Raw genomic sequence first — 27,196 nt, 5'->3', positions numbered from 1 at the left:
CCCAATCTTAGCACATGTCATTCCCCCACTGCAATTAAAATCCGCAGTTCCCATAGCCCATTAAAGCCTTTTGGGGTACACCTGAAATTTTATATCACCATTATCAATATCAACATATTGAGCTTTAGGCTGTGAAAGGCCCTGGGGACCTCCAGCTATAAGAAGGACCATTCCTGAGATTGTGCACACACAACTACATACACATTAATTTCTCAGATAACAATTATTTCCTCGCTTAAGAAAATTATTATCTAAAACTAAATAAGGCAACATTTCATTGTTTATATTCTTGTGCTATTGTTATTTTTTTCCTGACCATTAGTTGTATCTTTTGTCTGTCCAGAGTGATAATTATGTTCCTTAAGTCTAGGTGACAAGGTAGACCTCCCTCTCTTTCTCTCTGTCTCATGTCCTGTGTTTAAGTAGATACACAGTAAAAACTTGAGTTAATACACATACATACCTTCATTCAGCATAGGACCCTGAAAAAAAAATCTGTCTTATAATAACTATGTCCTGATGGATGAGAAGTTTGGGAAAAGTAAGTGTCCCAGTGTGTAAAAACTGTTCAGGACCCCCGGGTACCCTAATTTGCAATGTGCTTTCACATTTGTTATCCTGTCGTTCTATAGGAAGTGTGAGCGATGGGTAAGAATGATAAGAAGTACCCATTTTACAGAAATAGTTGTAGATCAGAGAGTTTAATCTGTTCAAGATCAGAGGGTGAATGTCGAAACTGATTCAGACCCTCATCTTATGATTCCAAATCTAAAGTGGAGGACAGGATTGGATAGTGAGAATCTGTGATGAGTGAATTTACCAGGAGAGAAAACAGATCTTTAAATATAAAGATAAGCTTGAACTTGGGACAGGCCTGATGGTGTGGGGTTGGCAGCCATCGACTTCTCCTGTGGTTTTCTATATCTCCCGGGAGAAGGAATGTGAAGGCACATTACCCATGTGACTGTCCTGGGACTGTGCGTGGAAGCGGACAGCAGCTTTAGTCAACTGGCCTCTATCTGTTTAAAAGTCCTGGTTGTAAACTGGCAGCTAGAAAGGGCTGAAATCTGTCTCTATGGAGAGGCTGAATTGTATCCTTTGGTATGTGCTGATTACTCTGTCACCAGCTGTGAGGGACACTGTTTTTACATGCTGGCTGGTCTATTTTGTTCCAAATCACTTCCCAGAGGGCTGAACAGTGACATCTACTGGTTCAGTTGGAAACAAGCAAGTTCAAAAGTGGTTGAAATATCAGGATTAGTACTTCTTTCAAATCAAATAACAATTGTCCTGAAGGAAGTGGTGACATCAGCAGCATGTTTTATCTCAGGAACAACATACCAGTCTAGGATTTCATTATGAGGAATACCATGTGACTCTTATTCTTGCAAAGTTTATATCAAAGACTTTGTAAAAAAAAATCAAATTTCAAAAGAAATAGTACAAAGAACTGTTTTGGGAGTTCCTTATAACTCAAGATCTTTATCTTGGATTTGAAGATGTGATTGTGAGAAATAATTAAGTTGCTTTTTGTTGGTAAACTCTAGAATCAAATCTTCCAATGGATTGTAATACGTGTGTATTACAATCAAGATTGAATTATTTGTTACATGCCCCCCGATTCTAGGCCATTCAGCACAGTCTCCCAGCTCTCAGTGCAATAAAGCATCCATATTCATTTGTACTCAATGCTTTATTTCTTTCTGTGGCAAAAGTCTAAAGATCACTGAACATATAGTGAATGGCAATGCTTTTCTTGGCAATTTAAATAATTAAAAATTATGATATTATGACAAACTAAAAAGTACTTGTCACCTCCACACTCTATACAGTCTCTTTTCATAATCCAGACCTTTGCAAAAATGTCTGAGAACCAATACACCAGTTGTTTGGATTTCAACCTATTATAAACCCCAGGGAGGGGTGAAATGGCTCAGAGGGTAGCATGAGGCAACTGCTAACTGAATAACTAAGCACTGACATATTGAGATCATTGAAGAAAAATGCTAACCATTTCACCAGGTATTTACTACAGTATCATGCATGATGCTGGAAACATGCTTTTTGTTTTCAAACAGGAAGCAAGATCCTGAGATGATTCAAGTTGACTTATTCAGGTCTGTTGAGATCTCTACCAAATTGCTTTTCAGATCCTTGGTGGCTTGAGAACAGCATGGCATTAAACCACACTGCCCTGCCCCAGGATGAGCACCTGCCACACTACCTTCGGGATGAGGATCCCTTTGCTTCCAAACTTTCCTGGGAAGCGGATTTAGTGGCTGGCTTTTACCTGACAATAATTGGTAAGCATTCTTAATTCTTCTATGCAAAGACTGTTTTTAAAAGTTCACAGGCTGATATGTGGGATTTTGCAAAAATGATTTCAACATTTATCTGGGTATTTTAGTGGAGTTAAAGAATGGGAAGGTGGGGTGGCATTGTGGCATGCAATAAATGTTTCATAGAAATGACAATTACTGACATTATTAGGGATAAATGTTCCAGTGATAATCCAAAGAATTTTATAGAAAAATTGTTTATCTTGAGACAGTATTTCATTTTGGTTTCTTTGCTAGTAAGTTTATCTTCTGAATAATAAAAAAGAGATAATATTCTATTATTGAAAGATTTTCTTTAACTTTTTAAAAGATACTTTTGATATAATTAGAAAATTTTAGACTAAGAATGAACCTTAGAAATCATCTAGTTCAGCTTCCTCTTCTTACAATCGAGGAAAATTTGGACCAGGGAAATATAATGACAATAGACATATTGCATTTACTTCATCTAAATGTAAAGTCCTTCACATCAGAATAGTCAAGTCACTATGATGAGCATTGAGAAAATGTGCTGGTGATAAATGGAAGTCAGCCTTGATCAAAAATTTTGTGTGCACAATTCACACAGGGGTACATCTGCTTCTATACTATCCAAAGCAGTGGCCATATATGGCTCCTGAGCACCTGAACTGTTGACTTCCAAATGAGTCATACTGTAGTATAGACATATACCTCATACTGAAGTCTTAGTACCAGAAAGAATTGTGTAAAAATATATCATTGCCAATTTTGAAAAATTGAATGCATACTGAAACCACAGTATCTTGGATAGATCAGAGTAACTTAAATATTAAGGTATTAAATTCAATTTATCTCTATATTTTTTACTTTGTTTAAGGTAAAAATTTAGAATACATATATGTCTCACATTTCTGGTTTACATTATATTTCTATTGGACTGCACTAATGTAGACAATTAGGATTTAACCACAATACTATTCTTAAATTTAAAATCGCCATCTTAAATTTGGGTGACCAGTGTACAGGTGGGTTTATCTGCCTTTAATCTTTTCAGATGTTGGGTTAAGCCTGCTTACTCTCCTCTCTCTTCTACTTTGTTTCTTTCTCTCTCCCTCCCTCTGTTCCTCCCTTCCTTGTTCCCTCTCTCCCTTTCCTTTTCTCTTCCTTTTCTTCTCTCATCTATTTATTCCTGGCAAAGAATTTCATTTAATTTCTAAAATTAGAAAACTCATTAGAAATTTCTCAAGATCCCTCTATGGTCAGTGCTTGAGGCAAAAGGAATCTATGAGATTGGATCAGAAATTATACATCAAAGTGATTCCCTGGGTTCTTGTTTTCATTGCTTTTTAGTCTTTTACTCAAATTCTATTTCTTCCAAGTGCAATCCCATGTCCTTTCAAACACAAACATAGACTGAGCACCCACACTTTGCTACTCTTAAGTTGATGGGTATAGATCAGTGAATAAAATTCTGAACACTCTACTGCGACAAAGATCATTTTGTAGTAAAATGCACATCACATTTCTATTAAATGTACATTTTCAATGACTACAAAAGGCAGACAAGTAAGTGTCCCGGAAATTGCATTCAGTTTATTCCAATTGATTGCAAGGAATGAATGAAAAGGTGCAATCTCTGTGGACAATACATTATAGGGAGGAATATTAGTCTATTCTACTCTTAGAATGAAGGATTTCAGGGAGAGAGGCAACCAGGGTGAGTACCAGAGAAAATGAGGAGAGTGTTCCACTTGCTGCATGTGAGGTTAGAAGGGAAGTCAGGACCATATTAAACAAGGAAAGTTGGGATGGAGCTAGAAAATCAGGTCCAAAAAGAGTTCCCAGCGAAAGGGGTGCAGACAAATGTTTCACACAAGAGTCACTGAGGTGAGACAAAAGCCATCTGGAGGGGTTTGGATTCATTCTAGACCCAGATCTTGGGCTCGGCCCATGTTGTCACCTTCTCTTAGGAGAGGTTATGTGGATGTGTCCAGATTCCTCTCAAAGAGCCAGGGTGAAATGAATAAGATTCTTAGTGATCTTTGTTCAATACTAGGAGTCTTAGGGGAGCCAATGAAACAAAATATAAATTTGAGTTTGGAATGCAGGAGAAATAAAGACCCATTTTCCACTCTCCACTTTTTTATGTAAATGCCTAGTTTATTAACTGGCTATCTAAGAAATTTTTAAAAATTCATAAAATATCAAGGATTTTGATAGTTTTAAAATGTCCACTCCATGGTTCTTCAAAAACTTGTTTTCCTTTGATTAGTATTAAAAATACATTTGCTTTTTCTTAACACTCTTCTGCAGATACGATTGCCTGTGGAAATAATTACATATATCTAAGAGAGAATTGATTATTTCTGGTCATGCTTTGGGCACTGGGTAAAACCCTATGAAATAGGGTTGGTAAAGAAAATTTAAGAAAAGAAAAATATTCTCTAACAAGGTCAAGACGACAAAGGGTGTTCCAATGAGCCTTGCGTATGGAATGCATATACACACTTAAGATTTTAAATCTCATTTTCGATACAACAGAGCTGGAATTAGCTTGATAATTATTCAGGCTGTATTTTTACACTTTGCTTTCCCAGTGTTCCTTGCTAAATGGTTTCCTTTAATGAGACAGGAGTATCATTTTAGTTGGTTTGCTCTAGGTCTCCATCATCTCTTCTATTTTTCTCCTCTTCTGCTATAAGAGAGCTTAAGAGGTCTCAATAAATCATGAAGCATCACTGACTCCAGAGAGTCAGAAATCTAAGAGCAGAATGCAGTCAGTTCCTGGTGGTTTCATACCATCAGCAGAGACACACATTTATTTCCTTGCCTCCACAAATGAATTGTGGTGGAGAAATTAAAATAGAAATTAAAATAGAAAAATCTGGGTTTCTCCTGTTAATACTCTCCTTATTCCTTACTACTAAAGGCAGCTGTACCAGATTCTCATTTATACACAGCTACACTATGAAGCAAGAATTCCTGAGGAAATCTACTCTACATGTTAAGCTATGGAAGTAGGTGTATTCTTTTCTTAAAGTCAGTAGGGATTGGGTCTTTTTGGATTTAAACTGGGTTTGTAAGAACTTTTTGAACAGTTTTTCATTGTAATGTGAAAGTCAATTAGTCATTAATAAAAGGATATAAAAAATGGGTACACATTTCTGCCATTGTCGGTAGGCTTGGTGGGTTGAGGGTCACTGTCTCTCCCCTTGGTGGGAGGGGAGTGCCCATGTTATCATTCGTCACCCACTGACCCTCGATACCTAGTCCAGGAGCAGCTGAAGGCTGTCCTGTCTGCCAGACACTCAGCGTCCTAGTCTCCTCAGGAGTCTGTCCTGGGATCTTTCTCCAGAAAATGACCCTTTGCTTGCAGGGGGTCATGCTAGACTTCTCTAGTCCCTGCCTCTCCTGCATGCTGGCGCTCCCTCGGGAGCCTGCAGTGACACTGAAGTCATCTCCAATGGTTGACTTCATCTTCAGAATTTATCAAAGGCCAAGGGGTTGATCCTACTTGCTAGAGGGTGAGGCTTTATAAAGCCCATAATCTGTAAAATGGCTGAGGAAAATGCTCCACCCTGGGGGCCAGTACAAGAACTGACCATTGGGATTCCCACACCCTCCTGAGCCTACCTGGGAAGTTAGCCGTTCCTTGTTCTGGGTAAGTTCAGTCTTATAATCCCTGCCTCCTTTCCCTTAGGAGGCGACCCATCCCATGCCTGTTACTCACAACTCATGCTTTTTTATTTCATCTTCTTAATTTAGATTTTTTTGTTTAGAGTCCTCTCATTACCCTCTAAATCTGTGGTGTCCATTTTTGAAATTGAGAAGTGTTTCATATCCAAGTGAACTCTAAATGTTAGTTTTAACGATGGGATTTTTTTATTTTTCTTTGTAGGGATTCTGTCCACATTTGGAAATGGGTATGTCCTTTATATGTCTTCTAGACGAAAGAAGAAGCTGAGACCTGCTGAAATAATGACCATCAACCTAGCAGTCTGTGACCTGGGGATTTCAGGTAACTCAATCATGTAGTTTCCTCGTTGTGGGTTTAAACTAGTCCCCATCTGAACACTCATTGACGGAGAGCTCACTCTTCACCCCACCTACTTCTGCTTTCCAATTGCAAATCAGAGTCACAGTACTTGTGATTGTCAATGGTATGTTATCTGGCTAGGGAAATCATTTATTGGGTACTTTCTATGTGTCAGGCATTTTAGATGCTGAGGGTTCAATTTGCATAGTACACTCTACCTTAGTCTCAAGGTGTACTGGGTTTATTCAGAATTCAGAAACTGATGGGCAGACTTCGGGTCATTGTTTGGGGCCCATTACACTCCTCTCACCCTTATCCAAACTTATGGAAGTTTGGATAAAATGAACACTGTAAATGAGAGGTGATTATAGAAAGAGCTGCCCTGCCGATGGTATATTTAATTGTGACTTTGGTACTGATGGCAAGTACAGGAAGCTTCTGGTTTCATGATTCTCAATGTTGGCTGCACAAAAACATCACTTAGGGGAACTTAAAAAAAAAAAAAACAACTCATGGATAGATTCCATAACAGAAATTATAATTTAAGTGATTAAGAATATTTCCTTGGCATTTGGATGTTTAAAATTAGAATCTCCAGGGAAGTTAACACATGGACAAAATTGAGAACCATGTTTTCTATCCTATTTTTTTTTTATTCTTTGATATTCCCCAAAAGGAGGAGTTGGAATAAAATTTTTCTTTAACCATAAGGGTTTTAAAAATATGAATGACTTTGGATAAGTCACATCTTGTTGCTTACTTCTATAAAATTCTATTTGTACAATAATATTTCCTTGAATCCCAATATCTGCTATTGAGTTTTGTGTCTTAGCTTGTTAGAATTGGGGAAATAGCATTTGAACCCCACTCCTTTGGTTCCTTCTTCTCTCTAGAAACCTTTTAGTAGTTTTTCATCATCAGTTTTCTTTTAAAATGTTTTCTGATAATGTTTCTTTCTTCGAAAGTGTGTGTGTGTGTGTGTGTTTTTTTTTTTCTTTTCTGCTGCTACCAGTTTCTAAAAGCAAGACTCAATAATAAGTCTTTACCTGTTGAATCACTATCACATAGTAGTAGATATGTTCCATTCTTATTGGGAGTTTTTTTGTTTTGTTTTGTTTTGGTTATTTGGGAAGGTTTTACATATTAAGGACAGGCTGGAGCTCTCATAGTAAAGGAACGTGTACATTAAGAGCTACATGATGTGCCGGGTCCCTCCTTTCTGTGAAAATAGGATGAATTTTCGAGGCTGCACAATGGCTGCCATTTTGACTCTTGCCACACGATGGCGGTGCCACAACAGGAATGGTAGCTTCCCAGCCAGCTCAGCCAGCTGGTCTCAGAAGGTTTTCTCACTGGTATTGAACACAAAATGCCTGAATGAAATCTGTCATTTCAACTACATCCTTCACTAGTGAATAAAACCAGACTCATGCTTAAGGCTGAATTAGACTAGGTTTGAATAAAAATGTCCTTAATTGGTCTGATACACCCAAAATGCTTCCAGACAAGCAAGTCTGCTCTAAAATTGCACAAATCACTCCACTACTCTTCATGTCTTTGGAGTAATTCATCAGAAAGCACTTTCTTTCACGTGACAGCTTTCCCTGATTAACCTAGATTATTCTGAACATTTATAGTATGTTTGCTTTTCCAATAAATCTTATTTTTTTTTGTCTTTTTTTCCTGATGTATTCCATTATAAGCACCTTGCAGAGGCATAGCCTAAAGACCAGATGTATTGCATCTATGCAACTAATGTGTTGTCTAAGTTCCAATGTCTTTCAGTTGTGAATATATATTAAATTAACCTGGGGAGTTAAAAGTATGGTGATGTCTGGGATCACTCCAGATAAAATCAGAACATCTAGGACATTGACATTTGAAACAAAAGAAAACACCTTCTCCAGTGCTTCCAACATCAGTCAGTTTGGGATGTATCCTAGAGGAGAGATCAACATTCTAGATAACCTATCTGAAGCTCATCAAAAACTCCACTCCAGAAAGAAGCCTGAGACTTGAACTAATAGGGGTCCGTAGATACAACAGATGCTAATTACACTTCATTGGCTCTTTTTCACTTTTCTTTTGCTGCCTTGGCACCCACACAGCTGGCTCCCCTCCCCCAAGTCTTTGAGTTTGTTTTCTCTTCTGCCTGAAATCTTCTCCCTCTACATATCTGTTCAAATTCTCTCCCATTGATTTAGGCATCTTTCTGTCTCTTTCCTTATTCTATTTATCTTCACATCACTAATCACCACTTATCATTCCATCATACCAAATCACGTAAAACAAATTTGGTTTTTCAGTTGCTCTCCCAATTAGAAAATCAATTTGTCAGTCATGATCTCCACCTGGCCCTCTAGCATCTTGCTTTGTGCTTGTTACATAGTAGGTGCTGTGTGATTATTTGTTGAAGAAAAGAATAGTTCTTTTACACTGTAATTCTTCACTGGCCATGGGGTTAGATTAACTAGGATTAAAAGGCTTTTGTGGAAGAGTGCCCAGTCTAGTAAGTGGGATGGTGGCGCTGTCTAGATACCTAGAGAAGACCTGTCTAGTTTACAGAAGGCTGAGTAAACACTTGACAATTGACTGAACTAACAGGAACTCTGGCATACCTTTCTACACCAAGAAGGGGGTCTGAGGGGTGGTTTGTGTGCTAGCACCTGCAGGCTGTGCATATCACTCAGTTTTCTTTTCATATGTAAATCAGATACAGAATGTGAAGAGCTTCCCCAGCAGAGTCTTTTGGAGGAGGCTAAAGATTAAATACTATGACTGAATGAAGTATGTTCTATTCATTGATAATAAGCACAAGGAAATAATATAAGCAAAAATAAAAGGACATTAAAAGGACAAGTTCATTTTTTTAGAAAATTATTTACACTATTCTTGCAATGTGCATGGAATTCATATTTTCTGCTTCTGGTGTACTTTATAATCTATTCTTCAGCATCAATTCAACCTTCCCTTCTGAAGTTACAGCCTCAGAACCCATCCTTTCTCTGAACAGGGCTTTGTTTGGTAGGAAACCTCTTGCTTTCCCTTCCCTTAAGGGCTTAACTTGCCTCTGGGTGTTAGGAACCAACTTCCCTTTTTCAAGTCCAACACACTCATGATGCCCTCTAGGTGGAAGAGATGGAGGTGGATGAAAATCACTATCTTGCTTCCTTTTTTTTTTTTCTTCATTCTCCCTTTCTTCATCTCTTCCTTCCTCCATTGGCAGACAAATTTGTGTACACAAAGTTTTTTATTTAAAAAAAAAATGGCATTTGGGGCTGGGGTTATGGCTCAGTAGCAGAGTGCTTGCCTAGCATATGCGAGGCACTGGGATTGATTCTCAGCGCTGCATATAAATGAATAAAACAAAGGTCCATCAACAACTAAAAAAAATTTTAAAAAAAATTTAAAGTGGCATTTGTCCCAAGAATGTAAATTTGTGTCAACTTTATGTATCTATTAATAGACTGCATTAACAGATTAAATGAGAACAAAAAACTTATGGTCACCTCATAAAATGAAGAAAGATCATTTAATAAAAACATAACATCTATTTCTGGTTAAAAAAATTCTTAACAAACCAGAATGAGAACAGAAATCCTTGGCTGATACAAGCTAGGACATATGTCACACTCAATGATTTAACATTAGAAGGATTTCTTTCAAAATTCATCACAATACATGGACGCCTACTATCATTACTTCTATTCAACATTGTACCAGAAATCCTTGACATTGTAATAAACTAAGCAAAAAGAAATAAATCATCATTATTAGAAAATCACAAGTCTATATAATATCCTACCATCAGTTCTTTAAATGACAGATGGAATCAGCTATTCTGATTGGATGTCTATGTGGCATACACTTAAGTTAAAAATTCCTTGCATCAAATTATTCCTTAGTCCAGACCTGATGCATTATTTTAAGGAATTCTTCCTGGTTAAATGAGAGCATAATTTGTAATTTGTGGAGTTGTATTTCCTAGGGAATAATTAATATAAAATAAATATATTTCTGAGTGAACACATTTGGAAATGCTTTTTGCAAATTTAAAAACTTCTCAAAGCCTTGAATTTTGGAAGTTGAATGAGCCTTGAATTTTGACTGCCAAGAAGTATGTATAATAGGAATGCTTGTCCAGTATTATTTGATTATGTAAGTATGTCAGTATTGGGTTTGGATCCCACATCATGGGCTCACTGTTTTGTTGAACCTCCATCTCTAGAGAATTGGCCATGGCTGAATGAGTGGCAAAGTGCATTGTATAAAACCTTGTTCTTATGACTGCATCTTGATCACTCCAGATTGGATGTCTAACTTTGGAGGGAAGAAAAGTAATGAAGTCTTGAGGGGAAATCAGTATAGCAAATTTATCCTCAAAGAGAAAATTTTATTTTGTATATTTCACTGTGAATCTATTGCCCTTTCCCCTTGGTTTTCAAATGAGCCAATTCAGCAAAATATTAAAAATGACCAGATGGCTGGCACTGCCCACTGACATCACATCTCTGTATTTCCTAAAGCTGAGTATCTTTGAGACAGTTCTTTATAGTCAGAATTACTTTAGAAAATTCCTTCTGTATTCTTTCACTATGTTTGGCTATTGGGATATTGGAAAACCTCTCTGGGCAGCCAGCATTTTATTAATCTAGAAGTTCTGCATAATAAAATGTGTGTGTGGCGAGTGTGTGTTTGCATATGCACCTGTGCTTCAGTGAAGTGGGGCCATGTGATTTGAGGAGGTGGGAAAATAACTACAAGGAACTTCCCTTGACAACCTGATTGGTGCTTCAGTTGTAGGCAAGCCATTCACCATCATCTCTTGCTTCTGTCACCGCTGGGTGTTTGGCTGGATTGGCTGCCGCTGGTATGGATGGGCTGGATTTTTCTTTGGCTGTGGGAGCCTCATCACCATGACAGCTGTTAGCCTGGATCGTTACCTGAAAATCTGCTACTTATCTTATGGTAAGTTGGAAGGTTTCTCCTTCCCTGCGAGTCAAAGTTAGCTGCATTGAATGTCATAGCTGTACATATTTTATACAGTTAATAAATAAAGATTACTAATAACCTCAGAGACCAAGAGTATTTCTATTTATAGCCTATCTCATTCTAACACATGTTTAAAGATTTGACCTGTGCCAACATGGGTTTCTTTTATTTTTTATTTTTTTATGGGTTTCTTTTAATACGACTTTATAATAATGTCTGGTGTTTGGTTGCAATGTTTTTAAAAATTATCACTTTCTTGTGTAGTCTGTAAGCTTCTACCATATTTTGTTGTGCAAATAAACAAACAAAAATGCCTGAGGTCTGCAAGGTTAGCTGATTCCCTACATAGGAATTGTAATGATAAGAAGAGCTGTTCCTGTTTTTGCTTTAGGTTCCAGTCTCCCTGTGATTTTGGAGATAAGGAATTCCAAAATTCACCTTCAGGTCTAGAGAGACATGCTGCTATTTATGTATGAAAGGACACACATACAGAAATACAGATATACCACTTAACAGTTTTTTTTTTTTTAATTGGGAGGTGGTATTGGTAGCTAGAAGAATGACAGCTTAAGAGAATTAGTGAGTGGAGAGACAGCAGTGAATAAGTTTGCAGAGCCTAAGGGATCCCCCTGCCTTAAAGATTAAAGACCATTTACTGTTTAAAAATAATTTGTAGCATTTTTGCTTCTTGTGGTTCTGGGAATTTATTGAACCTGAAAAAGAAGCTTTGGGGCATTTATGTTAATACTGAGAACCAGGTGTAACTAAGGAGTAATTTTGATGCTCTCTGTATGAAGCTATTTTGTTGTCAACCTGTTAGAGTGGTTGTGACATGGGGACAGAGTATGGTCAGGAGACTGAGGTGGAGAAGATCAAGTAGACCTGGAAATCTCATTAGGGCAGAATTTCCCTTTGTATTTTAGCAATTTACAGCCCCTAGACACCAGAGAGACCATGCATGGGAACAGGGGGTGTGAACCACCATCTTCATGATAAAGTACTTACTTCTTTTTTTTTTTTTTTAATTGCGTCTCCTTTTCTGAACATTTACAACATCCAACAGAAGCAGCTTGAATCAAAATTTATGATAAGAAAAAAAATACCATTATACATATTCTGGATGACATCAGAGTCTAATTCTTTCCACAAGCTTATTGTTATTATTTATTTTTTGTTATGCCAAGCAGATTTTAAGTTTAACTATAAACTTTATAGACAAGGAGGCAGAAACTTGAACTTCCTGGGAGTATTTGAGGAATACTAAACCTTGATGTCTCTGTTTTTAAGTATTTTCTTGAGTTTAAGCTTTTTGTCTACTAAAGGGATGCTGCTGCCCACCGCCAGGATCACGGCAGTATGGGAACTGTGTCTATTTTCCAGCTTCTTTAAGGTTTAACCTCAGTCATATGGTTTCATCATTTAATCTGATGCACTATTAAACCCTCCACACAGTGTCCTAGAATGTTGGAATTAGAAGGTCGCTTGGGGACATGTAGACCTTTCTCCCATGAAATGTGGTAGACTGCTTTAAGGCATCCCTGAGAGATGACCACTTGGCCTCTTCTTGAATAATTCCAGTGACCAGTGACGGGGAGCTTACTACTGCACAAGGCAGCCCATTCTCTGATTGGTCTGCTCTCATTGTTACAATGTTATTCCTTATATTGAGACAAAACTGCCTCCCAGTAACCTCCACCCATTGGTCCTAGTTCTGACTTCTGGAGCAACACAGAACCAATCTACTAATCTACTCCCTCCTGTACTTGACAGCCTTTCACCATACTCGAATGTAAGTATGAAACACCTCACTTAAGTAACCCTAATCATGAATGCTTATCCGTATGCCTCTGCACATTCCCATGAATATATGTGGTTCTCCCTGCCAATGTTTTTATCTGTTATAACGGATAATCAAGCGCTGACATATTTTGTGGCTACATGATTGCTACCCTTATCTGGTTGGGCTTGAGAAATTTGTACTTCATGATACAAAAATGCCATGCATTTGAAAAAAAAAAAAAAGAGACAATAGAGCACAGAAACATTGTTATATTTCTTATTAATGCTAAACAAGACACATTTACAGAGGAGTAAAAATTTGTGCTAATGTAGTGCTTCATAGTTTGCAAAGCAAACTCCTTACATTATTTTATTTAACTTTTATTGAAACATGTAAACAATGTAGTCTTATTTCCTTTATTTTACTGTCAGGAACACTGGATATCTGGAAAGGTTACATGAGCATTCAAACACTAGAAACAACGTTGTTGTTCTCACACTACCCTAAGCAGAGGCAGATCCCGAATTTATGTTAAAGAAAGAATTTAGCTTTTATTGAATACACTTTGACATTTCTTCTCCACTACTACAAAACCAAAGCAGTAAGGAGCCACTTCCCAGGCCCTCTTCCTCCAAGGTGATGAGTGGGATATGAAGGTCATTTTCTGTGGCGGCTGCAGCATGAAGTCAGGCTGGCTTGTCTTTGCTGGTTGTGTTGAACTTCAGGAAATGATCATTAGTGCATTAGTGTTTTACAGCCTTTTTTTAGATGACTGTACTATTTCTTCCTCTTGCCATTTTCTTTTAGTTAAGAAGCCAGTACCGAAAAACAGTTCTTTTTTTTTTTATTCTTATGAAAATATTTTCACATAATTACTTTTGCAGAACACAATGCAACCTGCTTAGATTCTCTACCTCTCCCACAGTGGCTGTGTGAATATGACCATTGTGGGAAGAGTTTGAAGATTCAGTCCAGGGGGTACAAATCTGATCCACAAATTACTATGCATAGTCACCCACGTTAGCCTCACACCGCAGTGTCATAAGCATGATGCACCAATTCCCCACTCAAGGAGTTCTTAGGAAGGCAAAGGAGATTAGAGACACAAAAGCTTTCAAGAGGAAAGGTATTTTAAGGACACAAGTGATGCTTTGTGATTGCACACCTCCCCTGAAGGATTCTCCCTTGGATCCTTGGATGACCCACTAACACGGCCGTGGAGATGAGAACTGTTCTCACGAGGTCCTCCATTGTCAGTATCCTCTGGTCTTTTTACTCTCCCCATTTCCAAGCCTTTGCCACTTCTCCCTCCCAATGCTCCCAGGTGCCTAGAGAAAGTCTTCCCTGTGAATTCTCTTCAAAGTGTCACTCTCCTGGAGAAAGGCCCAAGCTCTGGAACTTTTTCCCTGCTTCAATCCACTCTCCCTCAGGCTTCAGTTATCTGCCCACGTCTCCCAGAATTCAATGGAATAAATCTTTGGAGGTGGAATTTGACATATCGAGGGGAGGTATCTGGGTGCAGGGCAGATTCCATGTGGGTAATGCTCTTCTTCCGCCTCCAGGGGTTTGGCTGAAGAGAAAGCACGCCTTCATCTGCCTGGCAGTCATCTGGGCCTATGCTTCCTTCTGGACCACCATGCCCCTGGTGGGCCTGGGGGACTACGCACCTGAGCCCTTCGGAACCTCGTGCACCCTGGACTGGTGGCTGGCGCAGGCCTCAGTTGGGGGCCAGGTCTTCATCCTGAACATCCTCTTCTTCTGCCTGTTGCTCCCCACCGCTGTGATCGTGTTCTCCTATGTGAAGATCATTGCCAAGGTCAAGTCCTCTTCCAAGGAGGTGGCCCATTTTGACAGTCGGATCCACAGCAGCCACGTTCTGGAAATGAAGCTCACCAAGGTAATTGCAGACACAATTTCAAGAGATGTTTTCTGATCAATTAAAACTTCAAAGGACCCAGAGGATTGGGAATGTTGGGACTGGGAAAACCTAGAATTCCCACTGCTTATGTGCTTCTGAATGTCACCGTTGCTTATCTGAACCACTGTGTATTTGTATTCTTAAGGGCTGGACAGCTTGTCCAGCCAATACTTCTAAAGCTCACTACATATATGAGATACTGACTGGTAAATATGATTTAATTTGATTTCTTGTTGTCATTCTACTTGACTTGAACTGTGTTGGTCAAATGATTAGGCTTACCCTAGACCAGATAAACTAAATGGATGTTAAATGAAAAGTGTAGACGTATATATTCGCACATGTATATTTGTAAATGATTTTGTTCTATATATAGTTTATTCTTCTAACACATACTACATAATAGTATATGTAACATGTCTGTGCTTTGTTGGTATATAAAATATATTTTAATATCCTAAATATAAAATGTTTCTAATTAATGTTTTTGGAAAAATTTACATCAGAATTCGGCCATATTGAAAAATGAAACTTTCTGTTGTGACCTTTGTCCTAAATTCACACCATTTCGATTACTACTCAATTTTGACCTCAATTTCTCCTAGTAGGGAATATAAGAAGAAACAACTTCATGCTGGGTCTTTTCATAGTCTCTGAAGTCTTTCCTCCATTCAACTACTGCTCAGGATTAACAATTTGCTTGTTCACTTGGTGCTTCTGATCTTCAGAACAGCTTGGTCTAAAAGCTTATTACTTAAAGGCTATCTTCCTGGATTCAGGGATCAAAATCATTTAGTTCTCTGTGTACTCTAATTATTTCTAGCTGAGTTATTATCTGGGACTGCTTTCTGCTGGTCTGATCTTGTCAAGCTAAAAATTGGCATTCATCTAGAAACCTTTCTCTATTTTGTAGCTTGCTTCTAATTAATGCTTAAAGAATGCTAATTTCACTAAACTTGTAGCAGTCTGAAATTTCACAGACTATAAACAGAAGTATTTTACACATGTGAGTGCACACACACACACACACACACACACATTCACACAGAGGGATCTCCCTGTTCTTCCCACAGCAATCTATGAGCTCCAGGGAGATTTTTAAAAATGCCCTGGTGCCAATGTTTTGGAGCTCCTGGTCTGGTTGTTGTCACTTATTAACTTGGTGCTTACCTCTGTAAGGTGGGTTCAGGACACTATCTCAAGGTCAGTTACCAGCTTCTCTCATGTTCTCCTTTGCCTCTGAGCTGTAGGCTCCTTTTCTGTCAGAGTGGAAAACTGGCTCTAACAGGCACATCCTCTAAATTGTTCATGAGTAATGCCTGGAGTCCTTTAGAATTTTGGTTTCATAAAAGTCATTCCCCCCATCCCCCCATGCTCAAAAACCTTTATTCTCAACTATTTTCTCTGGGTAAGTTTCAAATTTCTATTCTGAAACTGAGAAGTTGAGAAATGAATATCTTATTTCTTTGGTTATTTCTGCTTGTAAAAATGTTCACACAATGCAGTGAACACTCTTACTGCTGATTTAATGAGGGGAATGGTGGAATGACAGGAAGGCAAAACGAGAAGTATAGATCGATTTTCCCCAATATCATTATGCCATGTATGTTTCTACTTCATGTTAATTCTTTTAACATATGTTGGTCACCTATGACATCAGATCATTTGTATACACAATTTGTGGGAACCTGGTCTTCTCTTGGTATCTCTTATTTCTACCAGAAATTCCCCCCCTACCATGGACCATAAGAGCCCTTCCTTTAGCTACACTTGTCAAACCAAATCACGTGTCTGTCACTCTTTTGCACAAGACAGGATGTGGGGTGAAGGCAGGTGCTGCATATTTTATTTGCTTCTGTACCTTACAGCTGCCACCTGCTAGACATTTAATCCAGATTGCTTGAATGAATACCTAAGTGAATAAACCAAGTTTATTTAATCACCTTGATCACTGCTAAGAGGTCCCTTGACCCCTGGCTGGAGTGCCTCTGTTCCTTTTATACCTTAAGGGACATTTTGTTTTTTTTCTGTGTTCTTTCCCATTGATTGCGAAGCCTTTTTAAAGCTCTTAAACTATTAAGCTCCTCTCCTTTATTGCTCATCGAATTTTATCTATCAACCAGGGTTCAGGTTCAGGGGACTCCCTGGTGTGGATTCTCAGGGCAGTTTGTGGGAAAGCTGAACTTTATTGCTCTTTTTTTTTTTTTTTTTTACCAATTAATTAATTCCTTTCCTTTGTTCTTCTTTGTTGCTCTTAAATATCATTTCCCAGAGGCACATTTCCAAAATTGAATTCAAGACTTCCTACTATGATGTTTCATTATGACTTCTCTATTTCCTTCTTGGAACATGTCAATTTTCAAACTAATTTAAAATCACATACTTATTTTTGTGCTTATATGTTCAATGTTCATCTTTACCACTAGTCAATAAGGCCTGCTGGAGAAACCATGTCTTTTTGATCACTTTGTGTTCTGAGGACACAATGTCTCAAACATGGCAAGTGTTTACTATATATTTGTTAAAGGGGGATTAGATCAGAGTCACTTAATAATGAAAAGAATTTCAAACTAGCAGTCAATTCCAGCTTGACCATTAGCTGCCTGAAAGGTCTTATATAATTGACATTTGTTATTTATTTTGGTTCACAGTAGTTGAACCCCTTCTGTGTCTGAGGAATTGCCAACCTTTTGTGTCTTGCTGAGGATAAGGGGAGGAGCTATGTAACTCTTAAGTAATACTGAAAAAGTCAATCATTTGCTTCATAGGCTGCCCCTTTGATTGGAGCATAGCTAAGGACTCTGGCACTAGAGATCAGCCTGTCTGGAGCCTGGTGACAGAGAATCAAGTGCAGGGAGCACTCTCCTGAGCTCAGAGATACAGCAGAAGTATCTGTGTCAAAACCAGTTAACACAAAGGTTTTAATTATCATTTCTGTTTGCTGGATATCCATTAACCTTTTCCAGTGATGCTCTCTGCATTAACCAATATCCTTTAAAGAAATCCCCTTTCGGCCTCACTGAGCCAAAATAAATTTCTGTTACTTGCAACTCAGAATATTGACAGATTATCCCTGGGAAAACTAGTAGATCTTTCTGGGTCTTAGTATTCTCATGTATGAAAGGGGATGGGGGAGAGAATTTAAATGATAGCTTGATTACTTCAAAACGCTGAGGTTTTGTGAAAATAGATACATTAGTTCGATTATTTAAAGGTATGGGTGATGGTTTTTATTACTAAAACCAGGTGTTTTCTCAACCTGAAAATCTATTCCTTCCAAGAAATATAGTCCCACTTTAAGGTCTTGGATCACCTATAATGAACAGGGAAGGATCCCTGTTTTGTTGAACCAGACATTTGTAAATTACTTTCTCTTTTTCTGTTTTTCCTTCCTTCCTTTCTTTTCTTTCTTTCTTTCTTTTTTAAGCCAACCACTGCCTGGTCATGGTATATTGTGTTTAGTTTGAACCAGAACTCCCAACACAGGCACAATGAGAGACGTGACCTGGTTTGCCTCCTCTCTTTTCAATTGCAGCGTTTGCTTGTTTTTAGAGAGTTGTGTTATTTTAAGATTTGAGAAAATTGCATCTGGAAAGTGTGGAGTTCTTTTTTTTTTTTTTTGAAGGATGAATTCATATTTTCTGCTTGGATTGCAACCAAGGTTAACATATGGCAGTGTATCAAAGATCTCAGAAAATTTTTCTTTATCAGTTTGTGGAGGTGGGTCTGGGACAGTTGGCCTTCATTGTTGTTCTGTGGATTAAATAGAAGGAAGGGGAAAAAAGTCAAAGAAAACATGCTAAGATTGTTGCATTTTTAATTTTTTAAAAGGTAATGTGAAAGTCAAGTATCACCACCATGATTTTTATATACATGAGAACATTGACAGCCCAAGAAAGCATGTGATAGTTGTCAAGTTCCCCTCCTTCTACTCGCTATTGATAGAATTACTCAAAGACAGGCAGTCCCACATGTGGAAGGTAACAGTCTCAGAACTTAAATTTATTACCCTATTACTACATTTGAGTATCATTTTCCCATTGCTCAGGAGCAAATCCATGTACTTGCTAGCTGGACCCAAGATAGAAAATCCAAATCTTTTCATCCTTACGCTCCTGTCAATCACATGCTTTCTTAAAAGCAGTCACCTCCACCTCTTTCCCCTTCTCTTCAGATGTAGTGATTTCTTTTCTGGTGACTTCATCTTCCCCCAGTCACTGAAATGCTCTTGTTATCTCTAGTCTAACTGGTTCTGTAATGTGATTCAATCTTGTTATCAATGGGGGAATTTATTACATCACTTTGGCTCTCCTTTCAAGCCTTTATTTTCATATCATTTCCATGTCGTCTTCTATTTCATTATTTAAGGTAACTTACAGCTTTTAACCTTAGCTTAAGTCTTATTCATAACTGTGTGAAATAGCCTGGAGGGAGGACTGGGCTCTCCTTCTGAAATGGATGTTCAAAGAGCCTCAGGGTTTTTGTCCCACTTACGATGATTAGTAGAGAGACCCAAAGTATCTCAGCCAGTGACTTTTCCACCCTTCCACACTGCCTCACCCACTGAGAGAAGATAGGACCTAAGAACCTTTGTGCTAGAAAGGTTCGAATGTATTGGACTTAGAGGACAGAGCCATATGTAACTTGAAGAATTTACTTTCAACCACATGATTCAATGATTGCTTTAATTGGTCAATTCACTGGAATTGAGTGATTATGTGCAACTTTGCTATTGTGACACTTAATGCCAGTCTGAACTAGAGCTGGAAAACACTGTCTTAGTCCTGTGCAGCAAGATGTATTTAAAATGAACTGGGCTGCAGATGTGCGATTCTTTTGTATAAGCTAAACACGAATCCTGTGACTTTCCTCCCACAAGAATTGTCTAATTTAGGAATTTGAAGTTCTACTGCTTTGCCAGTGAACCAAAAGGCAGAGATGAAAGTGAAGTAATTAAACAAAGTAAACAACTTAGAAAAGTTGACAGGCACAGATATTTTTGTTTGAACTGGCTTAAAGATATTTGGGCGGTCAGTTTTAGAAAATATAAATGAAGAAGTACCTAGAATGGAAGAAAGTGAGGAACAAACTGTTGGAAAGATTAAAACCATTTACAGCCAAGTAGAAAAATCTGGAAAAATGGAGTACAACAGGAAAGTTTTAGAAACTTTTGTGGAGTATATCATAGAATGGTTTTAATATTAAAATGCCTAATAATTGTGGAGTGTATTTTAAAATGAGAAGGTTATAGAAAGTGAATGGGTCTCATATTAACTTTGAAGCTTCAGGAACACAAATAACATTCTTCATTGTCTTTTTAGATTTAGCCTTTTGTCCCCTTTTCATCTTTAAACTTAATTTCTAGTCATTCCTCTTTATTCTAAACCCAGAAAACCCACAATGATTCATTTTCTATGTGCTCTTTATTTATGTGTATGTGTAATTCACCTATGTCCATTTAAAAGAGATAATACAATATAAATGATTGAAATTTTTCCTCCACTGCATACTATTCAAAAAAAGTAGAAATCATGTAAAATGTAGAAGATATTCTGCACTAACTACCAATCTATTTTTTGTCAATGACTTGGCAGCAACACAGAAATCAGCTTTTGAGACACTGTGAAACATCATATGACTCACCAAAGAAGCAAGGATGAGGCTGTGTTAAGTCCCTAGACAAATGCTAAGGCAAGCTTTATTTATGTAGTTAGTGTTTATTTGGAGATTTAGAAAAAGAAGGCCCTTGCTGGGAGACTTTAGGCATCCGTTCCATTTGCAAACAAATTCAGAAAACCAAACCAAATGAAAATTTCTCTTGGGTAAGCATCTCCTAACTGATAGAAAAGTAAACTCAACAGAAGAGGGAGCCATATGTGTGCATTAGGTCTGAAGAGTTTATAACCGCTAAACACAGGTGAGAACTTTGGCTCAGGGCACTACACAAGGCTGCAGGACACACAGGAATGCTGGGCTCACTTGATTTATCTCCTGGGGACCCAGATTCTCTATTTGCAAAGTGGAGCAAAACAGATAGTATTAAGTTGTTTTTATTTCCTGCAGTTTATTTCTGGAAACGAGCTTTGAGATTTTGGAGTCCGAGTCTGTGACTTTAGAGCAGATTTGCCATGCTTCATTCTTATATACTCCACCAAGCTGTGTGAGGTGTGAATGGAAAGGCTAGTCTGCAGGTCATAGACTGAGGCTTGGGCCATTTTCTATGTTCAATAGCTTTTAGCTCCCACTAAGGTATAATGAAACAGGCATGTGTATGTATGACTTTGTTGTAAGTAAAACATTTCTGATAAACCTTCTAAAACAGAATTCATAAATACTGTGAATTTACTTATTACCGATGAAGCACTTTGTGTTTCGCCTTTTATCATTGATCTTTTACATAACTTTTTCCCCCTTAAATTAAGGGAAGAGAGAAGGAGGAGGGAAGTGAAGCAGCCTCAGATAGGTCCATTCTTACATAATCCCAAGCTTTTAGGGAACTCAGAGATAAAAGGGACATTCACTTCTAAAACCCCCAAGATGATTATGATCAAGCTCCCTGTTCATAGTGTTGTAGCCAAGGGCACATAGTCCTCTGATTGGTCAGAGTCATCTGATGCCTTTGATGGCAATTCCATAAAACTCCTAGGAGGGGGAGCAATGCTGGGAATGCTAAAGCAGAAGGTGACTGGGATGATGAAAATAAGTTCAAACGAAGTGACAAAAGACAAATGTGTATTAGAGGACTGATTTCAAATATAGTTTTATTATTTATCTTACAGAAAGAATATTCTAGTATATAACAGTATAGGAATTCTTTGAAGGTAATGCACTTTCTCAATTAGCTCTCTCTCTCTCTGAAATAGTTCAACTTTAAAATAAAGCCCAAAGCTGGGAATGATGGTGTGTTCCTATGATCCTAGCTTCTTGGGAGGCCAGAGCAGGAGAATTCAAAGTCCAAGGTCAGTCTGAGCAACTTAGGGAGACCCTGTTTCAAAAACAAAACAAAACAAAACAAAACAAAAAAAACAACAAATTTTGGACTGTATTTTCCGGTGTTAGTAAATTTACTCTAAGTTCTTGTTCATACAGTTGGTCAACAGCTCTGCTAACAATGGAGATTCTATGAGGGCAGGATGTATCTGCTTTGTTCGTTGCAATAGATGTTACACAAAACATGCTTAATAATACTTGTTGATTAAATGAATAAACAATGATATTTAGGCTTCTATTTCTCCATGCAACATTTCATTCTATAGGTTAATCTCAAGCAGAGCTCTCATACTTCCTGCTCAAAACCTACTACTGCCTCAAAGCACAGAGCATTCAGTTCAAGTTCAGTAACATATAAAACCCTGAGTGCATATCTTTCTTCCTAGCCTCATCTCCCTTTGCTGCTTTTCCATATCAAAGTGAATTTCTCATTAGCATTTTTTTTTCTTTCTTTTTAGTACCAGGAATTGAACCTAAGGGTGCTTTACCACTGAGCTACCCTAGCACTTTTTATTTCTTATTTTGAGACAGGCCCTCACTAAGTTGCTGAGGCTGGCCTCAAACTTGTAATCCTCCTACCTCAGCCTCTGAGATTGCTGGGATTACAGGCATGCATCACCACATCTACAGCTCATTCACAATTTCTGTGCAAACTTCATTCATGTTTTTTTTTTTTTTTCCCAAGATTTTGCTCATGCTGGTCTCACTCTTATTCTTTTATTTCCACTTGCCAAAGTACAGGTTATATGTCACATCCTTTGTGAAACTCTTCATAATTTGTCGAATAGGATGCAATTTTGTTCTCCTCTGAACTGGAGCTTAAATCATATTCAGCTTTGTACTGTATTTATCTGTATTCTAGAGAGAGACAACACAGGCATGAAGCCACACTGGTATTCCTCATAGCACTTGGCATAGTGTTTTGTCTAAGCATTTGCTAAAAAGTTCTGTTGAACTGAGTGAGCTGCTGACTTATAACAATCAGGTAGGTCATTGTAGGGTCCTGGTTAGGACTACATTATTAAGGGAACTGAACTGCAGGTGGTGAGAAACTGTATCTCTAATATTCTTTGGTCTTAAAGTTAAGAGACCTTTGGATAATTATAATTTTGTGTGAGAGAAAGGTGCTTTCTGGAAAAGTCTCATTTTGTACAACAGTCTCACTTCAGCTGAGGTGCGATGACTGTGTTTTACTTTATACTTAGTGAATTTCCACAATCTGAGCCTCAAACTTGAGCAACACCTGAGCCAAAAGAAATGACATTTAATAGAAACCTCCGAAGAAGATGCATATTAGAATTTCAAACCTGGGCAGAGTTTTCAGTTTCCCGAGGCAAATGTGGATGATTTAAAATTTCATCAAGGTGAATATATTTTCTGTTAAGTTTTTAAGTGAATGTGAGTTGAAAAGTCTGGAAAGCTCAGGAGAACAGATGTCTTTTTTATTATGATTTCTTACCCAAAATGCAGGGAAAACCTGACAGTTATTAAAGGGTTATACTTTGGGTCTGTGGGTACATTAAAATTCTAGAGTGGAGAATGGACAGGAAGTGATAAGTGGATAAAGCTTCTTCTAGCTGAACTTTTGAGAAGTCCAAATGAAATAATTCCTAAGAACAAGATAAATGCATTGTAGTAGATACATTTTCCAGGGTGTGAAGAGGTGACTTGCTCCTCCTCCACACCTGTCATTTTAGGTCCTCATTACTTACGAAGTTTCTCCATTCTCTTCTTCATCGCTTTCTCTCGTCAGGTGGCGATGTTGATTTGTGCTGGTTTCCTGATTGCCTGGATCCCTTATGCAGTGGTCTCTGTGTGGTCAGCGTTTGGAAGGCCAGACTCCATTCCCATCCAGCTCTCTGTGGTGCCAACCCTCCTTGCAAAATCTGCAGCGATGTACAATCCCATCATCTACCAGGTCATTGATTACAAATTTGCTTGTTGCCAGACTGGTGGTTTGAAAGCAACGAAGAAGAAGTCTTTGGAAGACTTCAGGTAAAATCTCAGAAGCTAGAAATGAATCACGCACTCTTTTGTTTCAAAATCCTATGGGGGTGGCGCTGGGGTTATAGCTCAGCGGTGGAGCGCTTGCCTCACACATGTGAGGCAAGGGGTTCGATCCTCAGTACCACATAAAAATAAATAAAATAAATAAAGATATTGTGTCCATCTTAATAAAAAATCTTTAAAAAAATTCTACAGGGGTTCAAGCCACTAAGATATGCTATCACCTCAAAGTTAGAGTGTATTGTCCAGGAGTAGGATAAGAAGAATTTTATTTTCTGTCCATCAAAATTCCTAAAACAATACGTAGGAGTGGGATTGTGTGGGTAGACATGAGAAAAGTGATTCTGCTTTTGATTCTGGAACAACCAAGATGCTTCACTGTGTCTACTGGAGCAATCACTATGTGTCAATGATTCTTAACTTACTTACATGGAACCAAATTCATTCTACTCCAAGAGTACTGTCCCACCTGGTATTGATCCAAAATTTCACACAACAGATGATTCTTTTGTTTGGGACATCACAACCACTAGCTAAGAGCATAGGCATTGGGCAGGCACAGGAATGGAAGAAGGGAGATGTTTTTGCTCAGTGCCAGATTCTTTTGCTTTATGTTCACCAGAGCCCAAGTTATTCTTTATCTTTGTCAGATGAGGAAACTGAGATTCGAGTAAGATCAAGGTTAAGCACGTTTCAGTTGTTCTCATTAGCCATTTACACAAAATATAGCAATTGCTCTGCTGAGGAACGCAAGGGCTCATTCCTTGCTCTGGAATTTCAGCTTCCCCTGGAGTAGCAGGCAGTGGTGCTGAAGCAACCAGGAGACCATGGCTTCTAGAAGCCAAAGCCTCTTCAGGGAGGCAGTGTGGAAGATGTGCTGAGTGGCAGATTTTAGAAGAGTTGGGATGCATGGGGGACTGCTTCAGAGAGGAGCAGAAGGGCAGAAGATTTATTTTTATCTTTATAGTTAATAAAACAAAATCTTGTTTATTTTTGTAGTTATTAAGAGGTTAAGCAGGTGAGTACTATGGAGACCCGTAGCATGAGATGAAGAGATATGAAGCCAATCCAGAGTGGATAACTTACCCCTAGTGCAATTAAGTAGATTTGAACTGGACTGACATCCTTGTTCTATTTCTGAGCTCTGAAACACATTTGCTGATAAGGAGAAATCTTCTTGGGAAATAAATAATTTTGAATTCAAATGAAAAAGCTAACGTAGAGAATATGAGATGGTGGAAATAAATTTTGAGGGATTTTAACAGTTTACGACAAATTAAACTTATCCCATCCCTATGCACTCCCACTCTCAAATCGAATTCCCTGAGATTTTAGTAGAAGTTGATGAACCAAAAGAATAATATGTGGCAAAACCCCTTTTTGAATATTATTATTCCCATACTGAGGTATTTATAGGTAGTTTCAGGCAAAGAGTGAATTTTCACTACAGCTCTGTGATCAAAACACCGGGGAACTTTGAAAAGCTGCTATGGCCTGGACCCTATCTGCAGATTCAGCTTTTCATTGTCTGATTGGGCCTGAGCTTCAGTTGTTTGGTTGATTCTCCCACATATCTCATGCACAGTTATTGTTGAATGTTGGTGAAGCAGACGCTGAGAAAGGAAAAATTGTCTGTGGTCATAGGTCTTTGACTCCATCTCCACAAAGACTAATAAGGCCACTTATGACCAGTGACAGAGGAAAGAGTCATTAGATCCTGGACCAGTCTTAGATGGAAAAGAAAGATCCGTAAGACGCACTGGGGCAGGACAGTGAAGGATAAACGTATTTTACTCTCCTAATATTTTAGCAAAGATAAAGAACAAGGGAGAACAAAGTCCTGAACTCTGGCATAGTTATTATAATTTAATCTCCCTTGACCACTTTAATTTACAGTGCTCTGTTTCCAAAGAATGCTCCTTTAATAGGTCAGTCCCAAGGCTCAGAGGAATGGTAGGCAGATGTGCAATGGATTTTGTTCTAGAGAAATCCAGACATGCTGTTAAAATAAGCATCTTGATTTTGGAAAGCTCTGCCCAAGAGATTCCTTGATTTGGAATATTCTAAATTGAAATATCATTTTTCATTCTAATTCAAGTCTTGTGCACATAGTATTCAAAGTAGTCAAGGGGACATGAGTGTGTGTGTGTGTGTGTGTGTGTGTGTGTGTATAAATATGCATATATATGGATATATGGATACATTAGTGTACATATATATGTATATTAATTTGCATTTTCTCGCATGTCTAGGCTGCACACGGTAACTACAGTCAGGAAGTCTTCTGCTGTGCTGGAAATCCATCAAGAGGTATGAAGATGGACACAGCAACACTCATGGACACATTTATTCAGTTATTCACCTCTTCACTGCTGTTAACATCTGATTGCAGCCTCAGTTTTCCCTTTATATTATATTTTTATATTTTGTACACTTTTTTTTTTCTGTTTTTCCTTCAGCCAGGGTTTGCTGGAAAATTCTAGTGGCCAAATGGAAACTAGATAAGAGGATAGTACTTGAAGGAATAGTATTAGAGTGAGCATCCCTGGAACGTTCTTTTAAATTGTGCTTTAAAATCTATTGTCATGCAAAACAGTAATAAGTCTGAGATATTAAGAAAAATGTTGAATATTTTATTTTTTAGGGTGTTATTTAATTTTACTTCATCTTCATTATTATCATTTCTTGACGTAGAGTCAGGAATGTAGTTTCTGGGGTTCTTTTTGGTGGGTAAACATCAGGTTTGTGTGTTGGGCCATGGCTCTTTGACTGGTAGATGCTTCTGGTTCTCACAGCCTATTCTGTATTCATGCTGACAGAGGGTCATACTCCAATAGCAACGATTCTACAAAGAAGTTCTCTAGGGAAATAAGTTTTGTCTCTAATCACTAAATGGAAAACTCTCTTTATCTCTGAATTTGAGGACAAAAATAATTCCCACTGATGTTAATTTTACACAGGTGGGATTTTCTTATTAGGGTCTAGTTACTGATATAGTGGATCTAGCTTGGTACTACTTAGCTGTAGTTGTTTAAGAAATGAATTTAGTGAAAATAGTTATGTGTAATTGTTATTTCTTGTTTGTTCTTTGTGACCTTTGTTCTTTCTTTGTTCATTTTTTCTTCATTGAATACCTTTTGAAATCCATAAAGAGATACAATTTTGAATGAGAT

General features: G+C 38.0%; 1 protein-coding gene across 1 annotated transcript; it reads left to right on the top strand.

Annotated features, from left to right (window-relative positions):
* Positions 1 to 2,173: 2,173 nt before the first annotated feature.
* Positions 2,174 to 26,339, top strand: Opn5 (opsin 5). The gene is made up of 6 exons (XM_076860113.2): positions 2,174 to 2,303; positions 6,199 to 6,318; positions 11,134 to 11,304; positions 14,671 to 15,005; positions 23,770 to 24,011; positions 26,276 to 26,339. The coding sequence occupies exons 1-6, from the start codon at positions 2,174 to 2,176 to the stop codon at positions 26,337 to 26,339; spliced, it is 1,062 nt and encodes a 353-aa protein (XP_076716228.1).
* The last annotated feature ends 857 nt before the right edge of the window (positions 26,340 to 27,196 follow it).

This window comes from Callospermophilus lateralis, chromosome 6, assembly GCF_048772815.1.
Source record: "Callospermophilus lateralis isolate mCalLat2 chromosome 6, mCalLat2.hap1, whole genome shotgun sequence".
In the NCBI taxonomy this organism is placed as follows: Eukaryota; Metazoa; Chordata; class Mammalia; order Rodentia; family Sciuridae; genus Callospermophilus; species Callospermophilus lateralis.
This window is presented reverse-complemented; position numbering and strand designations above follow the sequence as displayed.

What these genes read in the sequence shown, in the direction of transcription:
- Opn5 (XM_076860113.2), top strand. Translation starts at nt 2,174, where the DNA reads ATGGCATTAAACCACACTGCCCTGCCCCAGGATGAGCACCTGCCACAC. An exon ending in CTGTGACCTGGGGATTTCAG is followed by an intron (nt 6,319 to 11,133) that starts GTAACTCAATCA and finishes TTGGTGCTTCAG; the next exon opens with TTGTAGGCAAGCCATTCACC. An exon ending in AAGTCTTTGGAAGACTTCAG is followed by an intron (nt 24,012 to 26,275) that starts GTAAAATCTCAG and finishes TCGCATGTCTAG; the next exon opens with GCTGCACACGGTAACTACAG.